Below are 23,249 nucleotides of genomic sequence, written 5' to 3' on the forward strand. Positions count from 1 at the left end.
AATTGGTTGAGCGCCTTTAGTGTCTTTGTCATCAGGTTTRCCCACAGACGGTACTAATGGTAACGTTTGTTTCATATCAGCGACTTTAGATTTGTCAAACTCTACCTCTGATTCATCAGAAGAGTACACATGAGTAACAGGCTTAACAATGTCAAGTGGAGATTTTGGTTTATCTACTGGTATCGAAATTGCGTGAGTCTCTTTAGTGCCTTTATCATCTGGTTTGCCTAAAATCGGTATTAATGGTGAAACCTGTTTCATATCAGCGACTTTAGGTTTGTCAAACTCTACCTCTGATTCATCAGAAGAGTACACATGAGGAACAGGCTTAGCAATGTCAAGCGGAGATTTTGGTTTATCTACTGGTTTCGAAATTGGGTGTACGTCTTTAGTGTCTATGTCGTCTTGTTTGCCTACAAATGGTTCTAACGGGAATACCTGTTTCATATCAGTGACCATATGTTTATTATAGTCTTCTTCTATTTCTTCAGAAGAATAAACGTGGAAAACAGGCTTGACAATGTCAAGAGAAAACTTATATTTTTCTTCTGGTTGAACATCTTTGAAATCTGTGTCTTTGCTTTTGGATTCTAATGTGGAAAGTGTGTGTAGAAGAGATGTTTGGTCTTTGATAGTATTAGTTTGATCTCTAAAATTAATTTTATGTTCAATTTTTTCGTCAAGTGTGTTATCTGTATTTTCTTTCGTTATAGCCTTTTGATGGAAAATGTTATTTTGGTGTTCACTGCTGATATAATCTTCGGTAGTCATCAGTTCAGTTTTCTCGGAAGTTATTCTGAAGTCTTTTTGTTTCGGAAGAATGTGAGGATCTGACGTTTTTAACCTTTTTATTTTTTCGTCAGTCCATTCAATGTTGTTTGTCATCGTTAAAGGCACCGGCGGTCTACTGAATGTCTTCAGTTTTAATTGATTTATGTTCAGATGCTCGCATGAGATAGCGTTTTGCTCCTCTTTGGAGGAACTTTCTATTTTATTAATTCCTTTTTTAGTTTCATTTTTCACACTTATCGGTATCGATAGCGGGACAGGAAATCGTTTGATCGTTGAGGTTTCATCGGAAGATTTCACATTTTGTACGCTATATTTTCTTTGTTTAAGGTTCCCTAAACAAACTTCTAGTTCACGCTCATTTTCAATAGTTTCATAAATTTTTAATTTATACTTTTTTATACTAGTAATATCAGTATCCTGTTTGTCAAAGGTTGAGTCAGCATCTTCTTTATCCGTCATTGGGAAGCTTGAATTGTCTATCACATTTGTTCCTCCGATAGGAAATTCGGTTTTATCACATATCGTTTCAATGAAGTCGTTCGCATTATTCGCAGCCTGTGGTTCATCGGTGACCTTAGAAACTACTTCTATCTTATTGTCATTTGGGGTATTCTGATCAACAAGGCTAGTGCCATAATCTCTATTTATTTCAGACATTATTTGTTTTTTAACTAATGGATCTGAAAACTGTTCTACTTGTTCTTTTCCTAAAGAGCTACCCAACCTTGCCTGAGTCATGATTTCACCATGTTCTGGTAGCGCTGATCCAGCTATTGTTTCTAAAATTTCGTCAGTTTGACTAAGACCTTGTTCGCCTAAATAAGTAATGTCTACTTCATTGTCCGCACGAACAACCTGCTTGCGCGCAGGTAATGGTGAGGATTGTAGAGAAGCAAACTTCTGCTCAAATGTTTTAACAACATCTTTGACATTTGGCAAAATACCAGAATCTTCGCTATCCGCTGATGGCAAATCAATTGCTTTTGGTGACTTCTCCATTGGATCTGCCTCATCTGTAGTAACTGACTTAATCTCTTCTTTAGCTACTTCGAACATTTTACGTTTCATGCAGACTTTTTCGCAAATTTCTTCGTTTGGCACGTCGGAGTTATCCAATCTAGTCTCTATGGCCGTTACAGGCGACAGTTTCACCTCTTGTGCTGGTGGCTCATGAGATATAAGGTTCTCCAATGCAAGATCGACATCGGTTAATATTTGACGCTCCAAAACACTCTCATCCACGTGGGCTGGCGTTGAATCACGTTGTCGCACCTTAAATGGTGTTGTTTCAACGCTATAGTCTTGCAATTTATCTTCAAAATCCTTCACCACTTCTTTAACTGCTGGAATTTTTTCACCAATCTCAGCCAAAGACTTTTGCTTGCCAATAGCCGATATTGGCATTATGTTTTTCGCATTTTCCAATTCGATTATCTTGCGCTTAACATCACCCCGTCCCTTTAAATTTTCTGTATTCAACGCATCATCTATAGTCACTTTAGGTGCATTTCTTTTTTGACTATCCTTATCATAAGCTGTGTCGTGTATATGTGACATTTCTGTTCTGGTTACAGCAGTTGTAATGGTTGTCTTAATTTGACTACCACCACTCATTTCTGAAAATGAGGTAGTGTCTCTAAGCTCATCAACTTCGTGTGGCTTAACTGCTCCAGGTGTATTATTCGTGTCGGGCGACTTTTCAGATTCAGTAATCTTGGCAAAACTACTAGGTTTTATATTTTGAATGCTGACGTGCTCTGTTTATGCCGTTCAAATTGCATTACATGAATTAATTTATTTCATTTATTATACATTTTCAGTTGCAAATCCAGTCGGTTAAAAGCGGTTCAAAGGAATATGCGATGTAAAATAACAAGTAAAATTAACACTAATGGATAATACTATAAATATTATCGACTGACAAATCAATGAGGTCAGTTGGTGAGACTATACTATATTTATCTATTTAGTATTTAGTTGACAACATGCATAAGTGAGATGGTGTATTGATTCGTATGATAAATTTTTATGTAGGCACCAAGTTGCATGTGATACGAGTATATGGTGTGTGAAGCAACAAAAAAATAAATTTACAATGATACGACCAGCTAGCCACCAACATAAACAGTTCAAAGCTGCGCATCGCCATTTTATGTTAATACGATTATATGATTATGTGTAGACGTAATATGCTATACGAGGTCGTGGATTATATGCAGCTGGTGTTTCTGTCTTGTTGTGCGAGTATTGAATTATTACCGTTACTTAAAATTACATTTATGTTTACATACAAGTAAGGTAACGTTTGCATTTTTAAATAAATATTAATTATGAAACGATTTTCGAGGCCATTGAGTGTACAAAGTTATCTAAGGAAACAGCACGAATGATATTTTGAATTTTCGTAAAAGCTTGTCCAACCACGACTTCATATAACATACAGAATAATATAGAGAAATGAACGTTAAACGAGATACATACAGCCGCTGCATTGCCTAATTGATTTTAAAAGCATAAAATAATACGACGAGTGTGTAAATAATAAGCGAGTGCAAGAATACTTTTCTTTTCACATTTAATGACTAACCTAAAACCAAAACCGCGTTATAAAATATGGTTATTTAGCGTGTGTTAATAACTTAAAACATCAACATATTTTGTCAGAAAATTTACATATATACAAAGTAATCGTGTCAATTGCATTTTCTCAAACAAAAGACTTAAGTACGAAATTAAGCTATACAAATATAAATCAATTATTATAATGTAAATGTAAGACAAGAAAAATCAGATTTTTTTAACGCTCGGCTTCTGTACATACATATGTATTTATTGAAAGCTATGGGCTTCTCACTCTCATATGGTTCATTTCTTTGAACTAAACGGGTGTCTCATAATTAGCAGAAGATTATATCAAAACACTTGTATACCGATTACTTTAATGCACATCAGCAACTGATACTGTGTGCGATTACCGCATAGCAGATTTTACTACTATAAAGTTTGAGTGAAATTGAAAGTTTTTACTTTTTATTTGAGTTCCCAATAATTTTTTTTTTTTTTTTTTTTTTTTTGCTATGTCTCAATTTACTTTTGCTAAATGTAGTTTTGAGAATTTATTTTATAATTGAAATTTCAAAGACACACTTTAAAAGTGTAAGTTGGCATAAAACCCTTAGCATTAATCAACCGCACATTTTCACCAGTTCAGTTGCTATTTTAAGCAAGCGGAAACTCTCTAGTAAAGGCACGAAGCATTAATTTTTTTGTGCTATTAAGATTAGGATGTACTGGAGTGAGATTGGACAGAACGTGAGAGATTTCTGTTGAAATATTTTCAAGAATCCAATCCTAGCAATATTTATGTGCCCGTTATTTGCACTATGGCAAGAATTGTGTCGTTTCCATTCGTATATTATTCATTGTATGTCTGAAGTTGACTAGTTTGAGACTTTTATGCACTTAAAATCCGCTCAAATAACGACGGAATGACACTGAGCATAAGGAAAGTTGCAACATTTTTCAATTTAGGATATCTTTAAGATAAGTTTTCTCATTATTATTATATTTAAAGTAATCACGTTTTACATATGTGGCATTTAAATGTACACTCACTCAATTTAGTAGGCGAGTCATCTCTTACATAAATACATGACTATTAACTTATACATATGCATATTTCAAACCAAATTGAACAAATTAGCTTGAAGTAGTTTGACTGTTCATCATAATATCTTCCATTTAAAATTGCAAACGTTTAACAAATTCATTTCGATTAATGTATTGTTATGCTATGTAAAATATGTATGCCTGATCTTAGCAATAAAACCAATACACACCGTTTTTTTCCATATTTAATATGATTAATAAATTTCCACTTTTATTCTCAACCTCAGACCACAGGGACTAGGACATGTTTATGTAACTTACCGTTTGATTTCAACGTGATTATTATTGATAATCTTATAAATGAACTTTACTTATTTACGTTATTATAAAGAAACGTACAAATCGTAAATCTACGGCTAGTAGATATTTGGTAAATATTTTGTTTTGATAAAATGAAAACTACATTGGAAATAACTCAAAAATATTTATGGTCCAAAGGCGTATATATATACATATATGTATTTGTGTAAATATTCGATGGGTTTCAAACTTTGTTAACCAACTTTTAGCTTACGAACAGCGAGCAACGTTCACGCGAAAGTCAAGTATCTTACTGTAAACGAATTGTCACTAGCATTTCACAAGAAAGAAAATATTTTCTCACAACTTTGTATAAATTAAATTAGTTAAGGGCAGGCGTACAAACTAGGTGGGAGGTGGCGTTGCCAACAACGAGGCATATCGCGTATGTATATATGTATGTATGCATTCAGGTATGTATTGCTGTAGACTGGTAGTTTCGGAAGTGCAGTCCATGCGCTCCATGACTCAGAAAACTAACGTACGTCGGAAAGGAAAGTGTACGCAGGCACTCATAGTGCTATGTACTTGTAAATACTGTTAAGCATATACATATATGTGTCTTACCTATGACCCGTGTGAATCTATATATGTATGTATGTATGTAGAAACGTGCGTGTGAGATCTGATACTTTGGATATTTTGTCAGTAAAATAACAGCACAGTTAATTAAAATACACAACAACATTTTATTGCGTATGATTGTGTATGTGTTAGCACATTTTGTTTGAGTGGTCTGTCTCTGCTTCTGCAACCTTTAACCTTGGCAATGCAACGTAAGTGAAAATTTCAACAAATCGATCGATATGGAAACCATTAAAGAGTCTTTTGGGTTCATTGGTTCGAAAAAGTTTTGTTGATGACCACTTGCATTCTTGTTTTCATAAGTACGGATATGTATGTATATATGTATGTGGGCTTAACTAACTGCCACTGAGTGCCGGAATGCTAGTACGTTAGTAAGCTAATTTCTAATTAAGGCTATTTAAACGGACTCTTGCACATGATTTACCTCCCTATCATACATACATATATAGTATACGTACATAAGTATCCAAATATAGAGTATAGGGTAATAGAATACTCTCAGTGGGTGTTCGATCCTTACCAATATTCGTTCATAGTCAATAGTTTTATTATTGGTTTTCATCACTACCAGCCGCTAATTCATTCAATTAGCTTCTGATACTTCTTATGACACAAATCCTGATTTTTTTTTTTTTTTTGTTTTCAGTAAGCACTGATAAACATCGTTTTGTACACTATAACATGAATGGAATTTGCACACAAAAAGCCTATGGGAAATCAAATTGTAAATATGTAGATACTGTAAAAAAGTAAAGATTAGATGATACGATAACAGAAAATGGAAATCTACAGTATGCCATACAAACAAAAGAAAATGGTGGTCGATTATATAAGTTTATTTACTTCATAAAATGCTAAAAGGCAACAAAAACATGAGAGTCTCCTAATAATAAATACTGGTAATGGCATTGTTTAGTGCTTACCGATTTTGGAAATTCCCGAAACACGTTCGAATGTCGATTCTGTGGTCTTGTGCAAAGTGACCACAGTGTCAGACAAATTATCTAGAATGTAAGTATATAAAGACGAGTACATTTAAAAGCTATAATATACGGGATCGTGTACCTTTTTCAACGAACTTAGCCCGTGGTAAGGATTCTTCTTCTTGTCTATCAGTTCTAGTATCGATCGGAGTTGGCGGTGGGGTTTGAGAATGTGGTATGTCGCTCGCTGCATAAAAATTGTGAACAATACAATGAATGCTAATAACATTAACGCTTAGATTAAAAATGAATGTGTACCGCTATTTTTGAGCTCGTCACAGATTTCAATTTGTCCCGCACTCATCTTCTTTGTGATCGTTTCCTCTACTGACTTACAAAACTCAGCGTCTGTCAGTGTTATAGATTTGCGTGGTTCCACAGGTGCAGGTGCGGCAAGGTCAAGAGCCGATTTTGGCGAAATTTGTGCATCAAGTTGAGCTGCAGTTTGGTCATTTGATTGCTTCACGATGGGTAATTGTGTGCTTTGTTCTGTCGCTAAGAAGTCATTCGTCATTTTAATGGCATCGATTTTTGTTGCTGCCTCCGTTACTATCTTAGTAATTTCCTCGCTCAGACCAGCCGATTGCAGGCTAGTGAATGAATCTGCCTTCTCTTCTCGCTTCTCATCCGTTGTTGGTATTGTAGATTTTTCATGATAATCAGTTGCAATTGTTTCTCTTACCGGTTTGGTGCTTGTTGAAAACTGTTTTGTTTGCTCTATTGTGAGGAAATCCTCGGTTAGTTTTCTTATACCCACGGCTGATACTTTGTCCGTCTCATTTACAGGAGCAGCCAACTCGATGCCGTCTTCTTCGTGCTTATCGACTACCTTAATGGTTTCCTCTAGCTTTTTAATGGATTCTACAAGTTTTATACTCTCTTCTTTGACCGTATCCGTTACTGCTGAACTCATCTTGAGTGTTGTGGTTTTCTCATCAATTATAATTTCTGGTTCAAAATCTTTTGGAGTTGTCTCTGGCTGGCTACCTTGCGTGAATTTCTCCGAAGCTGTCGGAAGCTGCATGGGCTTCTCTTCACGTTTGATATCTGTAAGACTTTCCTCCAATGATATAATGGCCTCCTCTGTTGAAACTTTCGGTACAGTCGCCATTATAACGCTTGTTGATTTGATCAGGTCACTCATGGCGCTTTTCGTTTCGACCGTATGTGTATCCCTTGTTGGTTGTTCTTCTTTCGAAGCAGTATCGGTTAGAGTTGCTTGTACATCTACCAACGATATTGGTTCTTGCTTAACGTTCAAATCAGTTGGTAAAGCAGGGAGAACAGTTGAACTTAAAATAGATGGCACGACTGTGTGTGTGACCGATTTCAAAAGCTGAAATTTTTCATCTTCGGCTTGGGATTCTCTGGAATATGGCACTTGTTTATGCTGCTCCATTAGCAAGAAATCTTGCGTTAATTTTTTAGTTTGTTCATGTTTAGTGCCGTCAAACCTCATGTCTAATGCATCTTTTTCGTCACCTGAAAAATCACTACTTAATTCCTTGGGCTCAATTGTGGATATTTCTTTGCCAGTTTTCAATATATCTGAAGTGATTTTTGTGTCAGCTGCAATATCACCAACTGCTGATTGAATTGTGGAAGAATCTGATTCCCTCTCAAATATATTTAATATTTGTGTGGTTTTTACTGTTTCTGATTCTACTTGCGTTTCCTTCGTACCTTCCCTCAGTTTAGCGAATTTTATCAGATCATCGACTTCACTATCTTTAATCACTTTCTCTTCAATTTTATCCAAATATGTCGTGGTCGAAATTACTTCAGTCTTTGTTACACTTCCTGGTTCCTGGCTTTTGAAAATTGTAGTAATCGGCTCAGTTGTCAACAATTTATCTTCTATATGCTCTGGTTTTGTGACATCACCTGAGGATTTTTGAATGCCTGTTAGAGTTTTTCCGTCCCATTCTTTTGTGACTTGTTTTAATTGAGCTTTCGTTCTTTCTGCTTCTTTCACTGGCAGTTCTAAGTCAGTGGTAATTTCAAAAGCATCAGCCGTTGTTTCAAACACCTCCGCCGTGCTGGTTACAAATTCACTTATTGGTTTCGTAATTTCCTTTTGTGATCTCTGTTCCATGTACGAGAATTCAGAGCTAGCAATTTCGCTATCTTTCTCAATATGTTTCTCGAATTCTTTTATAATCCCTGTTGGTTTAGGAAAGACCTGCTCTTCTTTGTCATCTGGCATACTGAATTTTGAGGATTGTGTTTCAATAGATGAACGCGTTATTGGCTCTGACGATTTCTCAGAAAATGACGTTCTCTTTTCGGCAACCGGAGCTGCTGGAGCGGTTTCTATTACATCTGTATAATCTTTTGATAATTCATTGGCAGTAGTAATTTCTTGAATAGATTTAATTGCTGGTGACATTTGAGATTTTTGCTCTAACGCTAAAAAGTCTTCTGTAATTGTTTTTTCAAATGACTTAATAGGTTCTTGGTGTGCTTCATAGAGATCATCTGCATGTGTATCTTCGTATTTCTTTAGATCTTTTGGTAACACGGATTTCATATCATAAGTAACTCCTTTTGCTTCGAAATCAGCAATTTTATCTTCAATGGAAGTACCCTTTACTTTACCTTCCATGGCAACTTGGATGGTTTCCGTAATGGTGGACGTTTTACTAACAGTTCCATCCTTCTCGTCAGATTTGCCACTCTCAAATACAGAGATAATTTTTTCAATCTTCTGACTCGATTTCTCGTCCAATTCAGAGCTTTTCATTTCTTTTTCCTTGACCTCTTCGACAAACTTCTCACTGAATGTTATATCTACTGGAAGTTGAGTCTGTTTCTCAGCATTTAAAAAGTCTTCAGTTAGTTGCTTGGTTGTATCTTGTTCTGACTCCATCGGGAAGTCCTGAAGCTTCTTTGACGTTTCGGCGGCGCTGATATCTTGTACTATTTTCAAATTTTCATCGCCCTCAACGATCTTGTATTCGGTTGCTGAATCTTCCTCTTCAGAACTGCGTCCGGATGTCTTTAGTTTGTGCGTCAATTCCTTATCAAAATCGCTTTTACTTATTTCGGCAGAATCCATTTTACCCATTTTCATTTTCATTACTTGGTCAGGAGCAACGGTTGACTTAACTATGTTATCTGTTGGTAACTGCATCATGATTTCCGATTCATGTATAGCCTTTTTATCCTCGATAAGACTCTTACGTTTTATTTCGGAAATTTCTCGTGAGATCTCTTTCTTCTGTGATGAAGCAGGTATTTGCCGTTCGATAGAGAGTCGTTTCACAATCTTCTCTCGTCGTTCGGCAACAGTACGCTTCGTGATTTCCTCATCTGATTCGGACTCTTCTACTTCCTTCTCTTCTGCCGAATATTTAACCTCCTCGTGATCGTGAATCTGTTGAATCCGTTTACCTAAGATACAAAATATTTAATTGCAACCATACAATAGGATATAACTAAGCTTTACTTACTCTCTTGTCGCACGAGTTCCTCCACCGATTCGGAATTTTTCATAATATCAGTTTCGTCAAAGTCACGCGAATGCGAAAGTCGCCCACTTTTACACTTCTTCATAATATCCTCACGGCCAATATTTTTGAGCGCATCTTCTAAGGCGTGAATATCATAATTTGGTTTATCCTTGAATAGACGAATCATGCTTTGGGCCTGCCGCGCAATACTATCGGTATTTTGATTTATAATGTCATCTATCTCCTCCGTACTTATACCGATTTCAGAGGCTAATTGTATCCAATCCTTGCCTAATAAATTCGACAGATCCACAATACGTATATCGCCGATATAGTGATCATTCTGATGTTTACTCAAACTAAAGAGGGAGCTTCGATAGGTGGTTGTGATCTTATCACTGAATTCGGTAGTTGTATCCGGTATAACAATATCCGGTAACACGATATTCAAAATACAGATGGGATGTTGCGGTGGCTCGCCCTTGGCAACTTTGGGCTCCTTCATGAATAATGTACGCCCAACAATGTCAGCGTGTTGATCCTTCACACGTACAGTGAATGGTAGACGATTCTCCCGAAACGCTTTGAATTGCAATTGCAATTGATCACCAGATTTAGTGACTGGCACTAAGTTACCTGCCATTTCAATGTATTGTGGCTTTCCCTCCAGCACCTCAACGTCGCGACTCTTGGCAACTTCTGTAAAGAGTTCCTGCTTTTCTAGTGTTTTATCTTCACGGTCATCAGTCATGCAGAACACACGCAAACGTGCTTCGTACGGTTCCACTTTCTTTGCGAAGACCACAAACTTGGCCATGAACGGCACATGTATTACCTCCCTAAATAAAAAACAAAAGTGTTTAACAATAATAGGGGTATAATTTTCAAGAAGTAAATTCTTCACTAATATTTCGGAAGCATGTTCGACACTGTGTTCTATTGAAAACGCTGCGCAGCTATTAATAGCCGAGATGTAGAGCGATGCACATACTACTTATGGTATGTACCAATTAATAGAATTCTCAAAATAACGAATTTCTTTTTACGACCATTCGTCTGCACTATGTTCATCTCAAATCGAAGATAGACGGTATGCCGTCCGAAAATTTATCGAAAGTGGGGTTAGCCCCTTAAAAGATTCTTGTGTATCTACCAAAATTGAGGGCAATCAGTTCATATGTGATTTTGCCTAATAAAGTATATTAATTGCATAATTAACAATACTTTTCATAAAGAACCGCAGACTTGTCGCAATATTTCACATCATTTCCAATTAACCTACATAGACATTTATTTTTAAAACTTTTTCTCTCTTCTCTTCTTTGAATGTCCGTTGAAATATATCTAACTGTATAGGTGTAAAAGTAGGAGCATGCTATTTTGAGATCTAAATACGCACTTGTATAGTTCGGTTGCCATTTTGGTAGCCTCGGAAATATTTCTGCAGTCCATTAACCAAAATCGTGCGGAGACAGTAGTCGTAAACGAAACACAATCATTCACGAAGGTCAGCGGTGTGGAGCCAGTAACGTCTTCCCACTGGGCGCGAGACGGTCCACCTAAATCAAGCGACACATAGAAAAAAGACAATGCCACAAAAGTAAGATCCTTGCGTCAACGAGCATATCCAACAAAAACATGTATCTTATAATTATTGTTTTTGTTTTTCTACTACAAATTCATTAGCAAAAACTTAAGGAAAAAGAGTTGTAAAAAATGTTTTCAATGAACCAAGGAAATAAAACAATTATTAAAATGGTGTCGCTGTTAAATGAAATGAACATAAAGACAAACCAAAAAAAAAAAAGCTTAATGAAAAGCTTCTAAAGGAGATAGAAGAAACTTAGTTAGAAACTGTGAGGTATGGATGCAAAATGTAAAACTGAGGTAAAATCGCAATTGTCAAGCATATTTGTAAGTTAGCGGTAAATAACATTAAATATATGTACACATATATATATATATAAGTACGAGTATATTGCTTTCAAAATGGTTATACTTCAATAAACAGATCAGTTTAAAGCTATTTTATCGCTATTATACATATTTTTATTTCTTTTTTTTTCGTTTTCTCTGAACAACCTTTTAAAACATGCGCTTTATTAATTAAAATCAATGGAATGTGAATATTTTGTTGTTGTTTTTTTCGTGTAAGTGTCTGAAGGCAAAAAAAAGTATTTAAAAAATCATGACTAATAGCCAAATTAAACATAAATAATTAGAAAGTAAAATTCTTATAAAACAAGTTTGGAGAATGTTAACAAAGTACTGAAATTGAAATAAATATGAAGTCGAAAAGTTCATAATGCATGAAAATAATGTGTGTTATATAAGCTGCGCCGGTTTTTTGGCATATTTATGTATTTCGTTTGTATTTTTTGTTCGTAATAACTGAACTTTTATGAAATTACTGTGATTTGTTTCTTGCTTTCGAGTGAAAATTTTCAAATTATGTGAATGAAGAGCACTTTTCAAAATATCACAACACTATTGTTTAGTTAGAATGTTCCAAATAGTTTCGAATAATGTACGGGCTCCCCTTTTCAGAAAAGTTCTCTTTGGTACCACAAACAGTAGGAAATTCAAATTGTTAGTTTGAAAGTTACATTTGTAAATTCATTTCATTTTTAACATATGTGCAAAAGAATTAAGTAAAGTTATAAATAAATTAACATAAATTAAATTCGAAATTAATACATTTAGATAAAATTCGATAACAAAATTTACTTGTTGATGCGAACTTTCCCGATCAATAAGATCACTTGTTCATTCGTTCATTTCGATCTACAATCCTCTCCATATCTGAAACTATATTTTGTACTTGTAACTCAAAGTCTTTTTCTTCGCGAAGTATCACTTATGATGGAAATAATGTATATGTCACGATGACATCACTAACCAAATTTTCAGTTTCGTTCGCAAGCCCAATCATCGGTAACAAATATGTACTGTTCAACACTGAAGATTTGTTCGAAAGTTTGTTCCAGTCAATGCATAACTCTTTTAATGCAATAAGGTTGGCTTGGAGAGAAGCCTGTGAAAATTAACTCTTGCAGTTTTTCGCCGAGAAACCAGAAAAGTTTTACACTTATGGAAAAATGTCTCGAGCGGAAAAATAGCAAAAAGTGGTCGACCAAAATGGTACATATAATATTTGGTTCAATAAAATTCATTATAAAGGAAGTCTGAAGTTTGATTAGAAATACGAAAATTCTTTTTCGACTACCTAATAGCTATGAAGTTCCGAAACAAGAACTTAGTTTTTGATATTGTTTTGAAGTATTTTGGTTCAAAACCTCTGAATTGATCAGTTTCAGGTCTGTTCTTTTATTTTTTAGATAAAAAGAAAAATGTCTAAAAATTATATTATTGAATTTTAAACTTTCTAACTTAATTAAAATCAGACTAAAATATTCACATACCTCTCAAAAAATATATGTATACGTACATACAATTATAAAATTTGCAAAATAAATATCAATGGTGTACAAAACGGTTTGGAAATAAAGTAATTTGCTCTTTAACTGTATAGTAACTTGTGCAATTCTTAATTAATTTCAAACGTACATGCATATGTACAAAATAGAATAACTTTCGCTCTAAGAAACGCATCAGAAAGTTAATAAACCATAATTTTAAACAGCTCGCTGGGAATGCTAGGAGAAGTATATATGTGTGTAAATGTACTTTAGCCCAAGTGAAATATCTTTCAAATTAACAGACTGTCAGTGAAAAAGCATGGCGGAGACACACTGCCAAAGACACGCCCACAATGTGATTGTTCATCAACATGAATTGCAAAGAAAACCAGTTAAGTCGAATAGCCTTGACAGACGGCAGCGTTAATCCGAACTAACTCCACACTTAATCAGATCCAAATTTGTAGGTGAAGGACGGCAGCTATTTGAGTTTGAAACTCTCTTAAACAGCTGATTGTCATTTTTATAATATTTGTAATGAAAATGGACAGATGATAAGCATTGCTCTTGTTAGCACACCAATTTTTAAAAAAACATTTTTTCTAACAAAAACATATTATTATTAAAACTGCACAATAACATAACTTCATAACATAAAACCTTTTGTTTTATTATGGAAAATTTGAAAAACAACTGTCAGTGTTGCTTGTTTTTCATTCACAATAGATTGAAATTTGCCATTTTCAACAATATTGCCAACGAAAATGCAAATCTCTAAAGTTAGTTATCTTCACTAACTCCTGCATTAATCCGGATTAACGCTGCCGTCTGTCAATGTTATAAAATAACGAATTTGTCAATTGTAACATAATAATATCAGAATAATAAATCTTTGAAACAAGTCATTTTACAATTACTGTGCGTGCTTTTATTTCTCCAACAGCCAATGATTAAGTCAGATTTAAGTAAGTTAAATTTCGACTAATTCATTTACAGTTGTTTGGGCTTACTTGATTACTCTCTATCGGATTGGCTTTAATCAATCAAGTCGTAATTTTTGATATGATAGTGTTTGCCTATAGAATGGTTTTATTTTTTTACCTTTCTCTAGTTCATATGATTGAGCTATTTTGCATAAAATTATATTCACGAAAATCATTTAACATATTCTATTTCGATATAAAAAATTATAATAATAATAATTAAAGCCAAAATTTCTAAGAAAGTGTTTACAATTATTTTGGACCAAAGAGTAACTTGCAGTGAAAACTGTTTTTCGTGATTATTTGTCATATAATGTGAAAAGGTTACCTAACCTATTTGTGCAGAAATTTATGGAAAAGTTATTTTATTTCAGTTATAAAAATCGCGCTTTGTTTACAAATTAATAAAATGAAAGCAAAGCTTAAAGATTTAATTATCTCTTATTAGTTAGTACTTTAATAGCTTATACATTCGCTGTGCATTCGTGTATAGCTCGTATTTAATATCAAAACAAGTAAATGGTGCTTTGCCTTCGAAATTTATGAAATAGCCTCCAAATGGTTTAATATTTATTTTAAATTATGCAGCGGTTGTCTGGTGAAATAAAAGGCGTAGAACATTTTATTTACAATGATTCAATTACAGAGCATAAATATTAGTATATTACTTCGGAAATAAAACCCGTATGAACATGTTTGAGGGAAAACTTTCCAGATTGGTAAGTCGCGGCGGATTTTAAAACGGTATAGCAGTATATTGTACATATAGTATATTTATCTTGAATTTTCAATCATAATTTTAGAATTTGACAACCCCAGCATTAATTTAATGAAAAATTTTGAAAACGACTCTTAAGACATTCGCTTACTTAATTATATGAATTGCTGAACAAATAATAAAATTAATACTTATAATAAAATTTGCGCATTTGTGAAAAAGTAAAAGCAAATCAAACTTATCGAAATGAAGTCCAACAAACCAAAGAAACTTAGGTAGTACATATATTTCGTAGTTAAGTTTTGCTTCAAAGCATATTATTATATATTTATGTATTGGAATAATATAGAAATTGGAGCTGTTTGATCGAAATCGTAAAATTAATCGTACATATATTGATTTCAGTATTTATCAAACAAAAAATTTTCTTGATTTCGTGTAATAAATTTGTTAAAATTTTTTCTTCTTCTTTTTGTAAATTTGATTTGAACTTTGGGCTCAGATATATGTATGTAAATCTAATAACAAATAACTCAAAATACAAAAATGCTTTTGTCTGTCTTAATTGAACTTGAAATTTCATACATGTTTGTGATTTTGAAATTGCTAGTTACCTTTTAGAGATCTTTTCCGAAACACACCTTCAATGATGGAATAAAAGAATGGTATGCGTGCACATATGCATTTACGCATTAGTACAAAATTATATACGAATCGAATACATTTTGAAATCTAAATCAGAGAAAAACAACAAAGGCAATCCGAAATAAACGAAATAAATTTTAATAACTGAATCATTTTTTCAACGAAAAGCCAAACACGAATTAATTAAAAATTATCGAAAAAGTAACGAAATTATTGTTAACCTCATATTGTTGGCATATGAGTCGATTCCATATGTTTGTAGATATGTTCGAATGCATGTGTATTAATTTTGGTGTATGTATGGTGGTGTTACATATGTATTGTGTTCATTGTAGATGCAAGAAAGTTGGGATTGTACAAGTGTTACGTATGATCTGGCGTACGAATTTGGTTTATGGTATTTAAAAGAAAACCAAAACTTATGCGAATACATACAACCATAATGTGATAGAATGATAATTGGATAACAATTTAAGCGAAAACACGCAATTTTTGTAGGTATTATTTACTAGCTTTTACTGACATGTTGAGTATGTGATTATGTACTTTTTACATACAAACATACATATCAATAAAATTAGTATGCTGTATGCTCACTAAATAAACATTCATATTATATAGGTTATCTACTAAATAAGTTATTAAATTTCTGTTATTTAATTCTTCATTTGCTTGAAGCAATTTTTATAGTTGTTGGGTACATGAGCGATCTATAATTACAATATGTTATTAAATGACTATCCTAATATCTATAAGGGCATTTATGTACTTTACTATTAATAACAAATCAAAATATCAAACGAAAAACATTTTAAATAAAAATGAAGGAGTGTGTAAAAGCAAAATGCTGATTGATGACCGTTCTTGTGTATTCACTTTTTAATTTTATATATATTTAAGTTGCTCCCCGACAACTGGAAGATATAATATTATAAAAACAACAAAAACACACAGACATAGCAAACAGAAGACGATAAACAAGACGGGTGGAGTGATGAGTACTCACAGACACCTAACAACTTAGCAGCTACTAACCATCAAAATGGCTTACACCGCAACACACTTAATAGCGTGGAGAAGTATTCATTATTAAGTGCTTTAAAAAGTCAATGATATCAGCTCAATACTTTCGTCAAAACCGATCCGATTCTGATGGATCGGTAATTAAATGTAAATAGACATTTCTTCGAACTCATGAACCCTTAAGTAACCTGGGCTTTGATCAACTTAGAATTTCTCTGATGGATCACTAGGTAAACGTAAATAATCAATTTCATCGAACTCTCGAATCTTTAAGTAACCTGTTCTTTGGTTATCCTAGAATTTCTCTGTTAAATGAACTTAAGAGTCGTTTAATACCTAAATCGCCAACGTCATACACATAATTAGTACATTTTTTTATTTCCAGCGCATGTGCATATATTTTTATATACATTTATAAATAAGGCAGTATATTCTGTTAAGGGTCACACTCTTTAACTCTCAAATTTGTATTTTTCATACCGAATCTCACACTCAGAGATGTTGCTTTCAAATTAGGTTGGCTCATTGCATAATATTTACCGCAAATTTGACGACATAAAGTCCATAAGACGGATAAGACGGATTTGTATGCTTACGAAAGGGCCCTACGTCAGCTGGTTGGGTCAGTTAAGAGTTCTAACTTGAAAAAATAACAAAAAATAATGAAGATGCACACACACATATGTATATATGTTAGTATTTAAGTAAATCGCACTTATGATATCTTAAATATTTATATGGATGGCTTTAGCACATAGAACAGGTATTTACTTCTGGAAAAATACATAAATGTACAAGTAGAAAATTAAAGAAATAAATGCAGTTCTGTATACATAATGTACATACATATCTATAAATGCATATATGTATATGTATTGATCATAATAGTTGATGTTGCTAAACCGTTACAAAACACTATTTTTGGTGCGATTCAGAGGTATTCAAACATGATATTTGGGTCTGTAGGCAGTTTAAATATCAATGACTGAAATGTCTCCCTCTTTCTCAACATTACCACCGACTTAAATGGTTAGGAAAGTAATAAAAGATTATACAGAATTATGTGAGTATGTAGTTTATAGAAATAAATTTTGTCATTTTAAATATGTAAAAAACCAAATACAAAGAAAGTTAAAGTAAGTTAGTTAAGAATCCAACTAAAAACAATAAAATGAACTTAACGCAAGTACAAGTATTTATCCAAACGAACAAATGAAGACAAACATAAATTAAACACCTAAGATAAGTTACAAATACAAATCTTATTTTAAGTAAATATTAACGAATAGTTATTATTTAATTAATTTTTTCTTCTCCTTCTTCAAGACTAATTTGAATTTACTAAGGCTCAATTATAATAGAACGAAACGAACTGTGTAAACATACCTGTTATGGAGCAGAGTAGTCGTAGCGTGGGTGTATTGCCGGAATATTGATTTATCATGCCCTGGCTATGTGCTTTGGGTGCTGGCATGCTCAATGTGATGGCTTTATGGAATTTACGACGACGTGGCTCAACCGTTACAATCGGCGAGACGGCCACACCGCGACCAAGTAGTTTAGCAGTTAGATCTGGATCGACTGGTTGTGCCTAAAATGAGGTAAACACAAGAAATGATCGATACATTTTTGTGATTACCATTGCAGTTATGTTATGGTTAACTGTGAGTTTTCGCTAGTTTAGCGTTCTGTTCTTATATGTATGTATATACAAATGATTATTTCAACATGAAAATGGCCACTTAAGACTAAAGTACAAGTGTTGCGAAAAGAAGAACAAAGCAAGTAGAGCGTATTGAAGCGACAAAGGTATGCATTTGCTTAACTAAAGATATTTTTAGAATTAACGAAATTGAAAAATCCTTTTTTCTTCTATAATTGTACAAAAATGTTATGATTTACTTTACTTATAAATTATATTATATTTTTATTGAATTATATGTGTTTATATGAAATATAAGAAGCTGTTTGGGCTTCTGAGCTAATTGCTGAACATTTTCCTATATATGTGCATACATATAAGGAAGCGTACCTCATATGTATACATATGTATGTAAAGCGCTGACATGTTTAATATACAGTAATGTATTCTACTTCTTGCATCGGCAATTTCTGGTATTACAAATGTTCAGGCCCATTAGCTTCCCAATAAATTTAGTTATCAAATAAACTTTAAAAACTACATTGTTAATGAACTTTTTACTTGTATTTGTTAAGGTATTCTAATTATAATAATAATTATCTTCTTAAGGGCCGTTGAAAAATCATTTTGTATACGAGTATATGCGATATATAGTATTATTTGTAAGTTGCTTTGGCACATTCGAGGCACACTAATCCAGACCCAATTGCATCAACTATTTACTGTGTGAATTTGTGTTGTAACATTTTAGACGCATTTTAACTTATTATTTCTCCGCACGCTTTTTTAAGTAAATGCACACCAACAACAAAAAAAACATTTTGTTTTAAAGTTTATATTGAAACTAAATTTATTGGGTATTTTCGATTTGTCCATTAAGTTTAACTTTAATTATAGTTATATATATTGAGTAATGACTAATTAATGTAAGGTATAGAGCATACAAATGATACATACATACGTCCATACAGAAACATACATATGTTGAATAGGATAGAACAAATACAAATAATACTCAAACGAGTCTAAATGTTCTAAACGTACTAAGTTAGGGTAGTCAGAGGCACGAAAAAATGACAATTTTCAATAATTGTCGTGACAACCATAAATCCTTGGAGGTTCATCTAAAATCAATCGGAAATTTAGTTTTATAAATAGATAATCCTGGACCTGATCGAAGGAATTTTTTTTTTTTTTTAATTTTTGGGGGAAAATCAACAGTTGGTCTTAAAAAATCGAAATTGTTGAAAAAATAAAAATCCTTCAATCAGGCACGAGTTTATTATGTATTCTAAAAGCTGTACAAATTTCATTAAAATCTACTGAGCGGTTTTCGAGTTACAGTTGTCACCAGTTCAATAAATATAGTTTTGAGAAAAACGCGTTTAAAGTTTCACACTAGCGCTTTGAAGTGCCCGAGCTCTCTTTGTTATTTGTCGAATAACTCAAAAACTAATTATCGGATCAACGTAAAATTTTCAGAGAATATTTTTAAGCTATTACACTTAACGAAAATGCAAAAAAAAATGTATTTTTTTGAAAATTCTGACTACCCCTAACCCCTAAATACATAGTAGACTTTATTTATTGCATTAGGTAATTTTTTTTATATTTTAGATCTATATATTATGATTATATTCTATTGTTTATTTCCACCAGTTGATAATAAATTGCATTGCTTTCTTTCAACCATTTCATCTCAAAAATGTTTACTTGATAATTTATAAAGGAAATATGTTATGGAGGAGAGTATAGCTTTATAAATATGACAGCATGGAATCGCGGAGCATCTCGGCAGGATAAAATTTATGTTATACTAACTCTATTGCCGTGCCTATTGCCTGTGGAGATTCCCTATTGCTTATGGAAAGCAATATATGGAATACTAATTAGTATGACATATATTGAAAGAAATAAGCTGTCACTTCAGCAGGTTGACAGCGCAGTTTTCATTTCTATGAAAATTTCGAAGAGGCAACATATACCATTAACACATATGGTATACACGGTTGTGTTATATTATAAAAATAAAGTACATTTTCAAAATAATTTAATAAATGTTTCCAAAAAGATAATATTTAGTTTAATATTGTTAATTTACAGACGTTACAGAGTTACGATAACAAATGCCCACATACAGATTTGGCAATGGCAATAGCAATAGATTTGACAGTTAGTATGCCATGAATTTTGTCCTGTCGAGATGCCCCGACGCCACTTCACTACCAATGTGTTTACTGAGTCTGTTGTTTAATAATCCCTTTCAAAAGCATGGAATTTTCGTTTACCAGTCACTTCATTTCTTTGATTTTCAGTTATTTTACGATATGGATCGTTTTGTAAACTATTCTGAATATTACTTTGTTTGTATGTTTGCGCTGGATTTATTTACCTTTATAACATGCACTTTTTCTAACTAAAATTATAAATTGTGTATCTTCGCCTATTTTAAATCAAATTGATAGCAATCTTCTCTACTCATATGCTCGATAAGTAATATCTACTAAGCTATTTTTAGACTAGTTTTAAGTGAGAGACTAGGTTTATACTGAATGCAGAAAAGTAGGATACAAATAGTTGATTTACGAAGAATATATTATTTACTTCTTACAATATAGTATCTTATTCTGAGAAATAACCCTTCAGATTACGCGAAATAGCAATAATTCGGTAGACCGAAGGTAACAGTATCTCCAAAACATACTATCTGTACTGCATTCTATTGGATGATAACATTATACATAGAGCATAACCAAATCTTATGTTTAGATTCAAATTGTTCTCGATTATGGTAGTTTGCGGCTATGTTTTCACCATAATATAAATGCATATTGATTATGTTTTATGACATCATACATCATCATAAGACTAATTGATATATATTTAACTGTAACGTTATGTTGTTCTAATTGTATACTAATTTTCAAAATTTGTTATGATGAATATATATTCTTTCTTATATATTATATACGTACGCATTCTGCATATAGCTAGTAATAATTCTATTACATATGGAGTTTACCAAATAAGTGAGAAACGCTTCTTCTTTGGAACATGATTAACGCTGATTTTGCGCAATTTTTCTGGTGCAACACCTTTGCGTGGTTTAAAGAGATTTACCTGCAAGCCCACTTTGATCTTTTTGGTGAGTGCACCTTGCGGGAAAACAGCTTGCACTTGTGGCACCACTGTACTGGATACCATGCCTCCCTCGGGTCCGATGGCATGCACCTCTTGGCGTATACGCGAGACCACAGCAAAGTATTGTGGAAAGTCATAGGTAACAAATCGACAGACATGATTGCCACCTTGCTCTTCAAGTTGTGCGATTTCTACGAATATCAAAAATGCATTAGCAATGCAACACATATTTAAAAAAAAAAATTGCTAAAAGTTTACCTTCGGGTTCGAAACATTGTTGCAGCACATCATGCATGATTTCTTCCGAATTGTCGACGGTGTGCTCCCGCCAGGTTTCGCCATTATCAGAGCGCAAAATTATAATTTCGCGTTCTTTGCCACGGAGCGAAGCAAAATGTGGTACTTCCATTATAACGGGACCAATAAATTTGGTGGACACGGGACCCAGCTCCAACACGCGACTGGCCAAAGCTTCACCCTCCATTAGCTGGGGTGGATGCATGGTGCGTTGCGGTTTAACGTAACGGCAAGTCACACGCGTTGGCTGGCAAGTGGAGCGCGAAGGTATAATCATGCGCACACCACTGTGACGGCAGCCACGCATGGCACCACCACGAGCATCCACCAGAAACGATACAAGGAAACTGTAAGATTAAAATAAATATATGACGATTATAAACTGCAAAAAAGCCAAGATTTCGATGGAAACGTGCAACAACGGTAAGGAGATAAATATATAATTCTTAAATTGAACTTAAAATTCTTATAAATAAACCTAAAGTACCAACTCAAATGAAAGTTGTACGAATTTATATTCTACAGAAGATTTGTGTACCTTTTCCAAGAAAGTTTTCGGCTGCATGTAAACAGAGTTTCATAAGTAAATTTCCGTACTCAGTATTATAAGAAACTTTTTAATTTAGCAACTCACCTCATATATTTTTGTTCCTCATTGAGACCATTACCCATATAAATACCGTCCACATAAGATTTCCCAATGCCATGTACTTGAGCCTTGTGTGGACTGATAAGCTCTTCTGCGATGGCCTGCGGTTGCGATGGGCCACCGACTCCACCAGCATACTCAGCACTGTGGGTCATCATGCGATTGGAGTCGATGCGTTCATCACGTGTAACATCGATTGGCAAGGAGTCATCGCCTAAGGATTTCATTTCATCAACTGTCAAATAACGGTAAGGCTGATCGGATAACATATTATCTTCGCCTGGTGGTGATGGATGTGTAGTAGTAAGTTGACGAGTTTTAATATTATATTTGATTGGCATTCCATTACAATCCAATTTTTTTCGATTTGTTATTGCAGTTCATTAGCGGTGTCGGAGCGAACAGTGCAAAAAAAAATTTTAGAAACATAAATAAATATATGCTAAGATTTATCCTTAATTTGAATCACAAACACACATGCATCAATCAATAATCTTTCGGATTAAATATGAAAGCTGATAACGCATTTGCAGTGAAAGGAAACTTAACGGAGGATTATGGAAATAAAATGCTCACATATATGTATGTATGGAGTTGTTTATAAAAAATTTAAATGTTGAAAGCGCACATCAGATTAGATATATAATAATTATAAAAGAAGGGAGTATTTAAATAGCAGACTTATAATTTGGAACGCTGCGTGGGACGCTCCAAACAAAATGGTACCCCTCTAAAGCACTTTCGTATTAGTAAGTTACAGGTGTATGCGCTTGTATTAGTAATACGATTTTCTGTATTACGTAAACATTATATGTGACCTGGTCTACGGAAAGGGGGCTTAGGTGTCAAAAACTCCAAAAAATCAATTTTCACTTTTTAGTTGATTCGAATGGAAGATGAGATTTTTAACAGCTGTTTCCCAGAAAACTAGTTTTATATATTGAAACT

The 23,249-nt window shown here is 33.5% G+C and overlaps 3 protein-coding genes across 5 annotated transcripts in view; all 3 read right to left on the reverse strand.

The window, feature by feature from the left end:
• Positions 1 to 3: 3 nt before the first annotated feature.
• On the reverse strand, positions 4 to 2,406 carry LOC108970909 (the record flags this gene model as incomplete). The annotated part of the gene is made up of 1 exon (XM_018936622.1): positions 4 to 2,406. A coding segment is annotated over exon 1 (2,403 nt), but the record flags the coding sequence as incomplete, so codon positions are not given.
• A 3,855-nt stretch (positions 2,407 to 6,261) lies between these two features.
• LOC108970910 (ankyrin-2-like) lies at positions 6,262 to 19,181 on the reverse strand. The gene is made up of 7 exons (XM_018936623.1): positions 19,176 to 19,181; positions 17,959 to 18,163; positions 11,184 to 11,343; positions 9,785 to 10,623; positions 6,591 to 9,725; positions 6,415 to 6,519; positions 6,262 to 6,353 (listed from the first exon to the last, which is right to left on the reverse strand). Exons 1-7 carry the CDS (start codon positions 19,179 to 19,181, stop codon positions 6,262 to 6,264), a joined length of 4,542 nt encoding a protein of 1,513 aa, XP_018792168.1.
• Positions 19,182 to 20,350: 1,169 nt separating this feature from the next.
• The window catches only part of LOC108970916 (ankyrin-3-like), a 19,286-nt gene continuing 16,387 nt past the window's right edge, over positions 20,351 to 23,249 (reverse strand). For all 3 annotated transcript variants that reach the window (XM_018936632.1, XM_018936633.1, XM_018936634.1), the window contains 4 exons: positions 22,287 to 22,581; positions 22,191 to 22,211; positions 21,614 to 21,999; positions 20,351 to 21,546 (listed from right to left, as the gene is read on the reverse strand). In XM_018936632.1, the coding sequence (XP_018792177.1) occupies positions 21,233 to 21,546; positions 21,614 to 21,999; positions 22,191 to 22,211; positions 22,287 to 22,581 (1,016 nt within the window). In that variant the 3' untranslated portion in view covers positions 20,351 to 21,232. The remainder of the gene's footprint in view (positions 21,547 to 21,613; positions 22,000 to 22,190; positions 22,212 to 22,286; positions 22,582 to 23,249) is intronic.

This window comes from Bactrocera latifrons, unplaced genomic scaffold (assembly GCF_001853355.1).
Source record: "Bactrocera latifrons isolate USDA-ARS-PBARC rearing strain unplaced genomic scaffold, ASM185335v1 scaffold_316, whole genome shotgun sequence".
In the NCBI taxonomy this organism is placed as follows: domain Eukaryota; kingdom Metazoa; phylum Arthropoda; class Insecta; order Diptera; family Tephritidae; genus Bactrocera; species Bactrocera latifrons.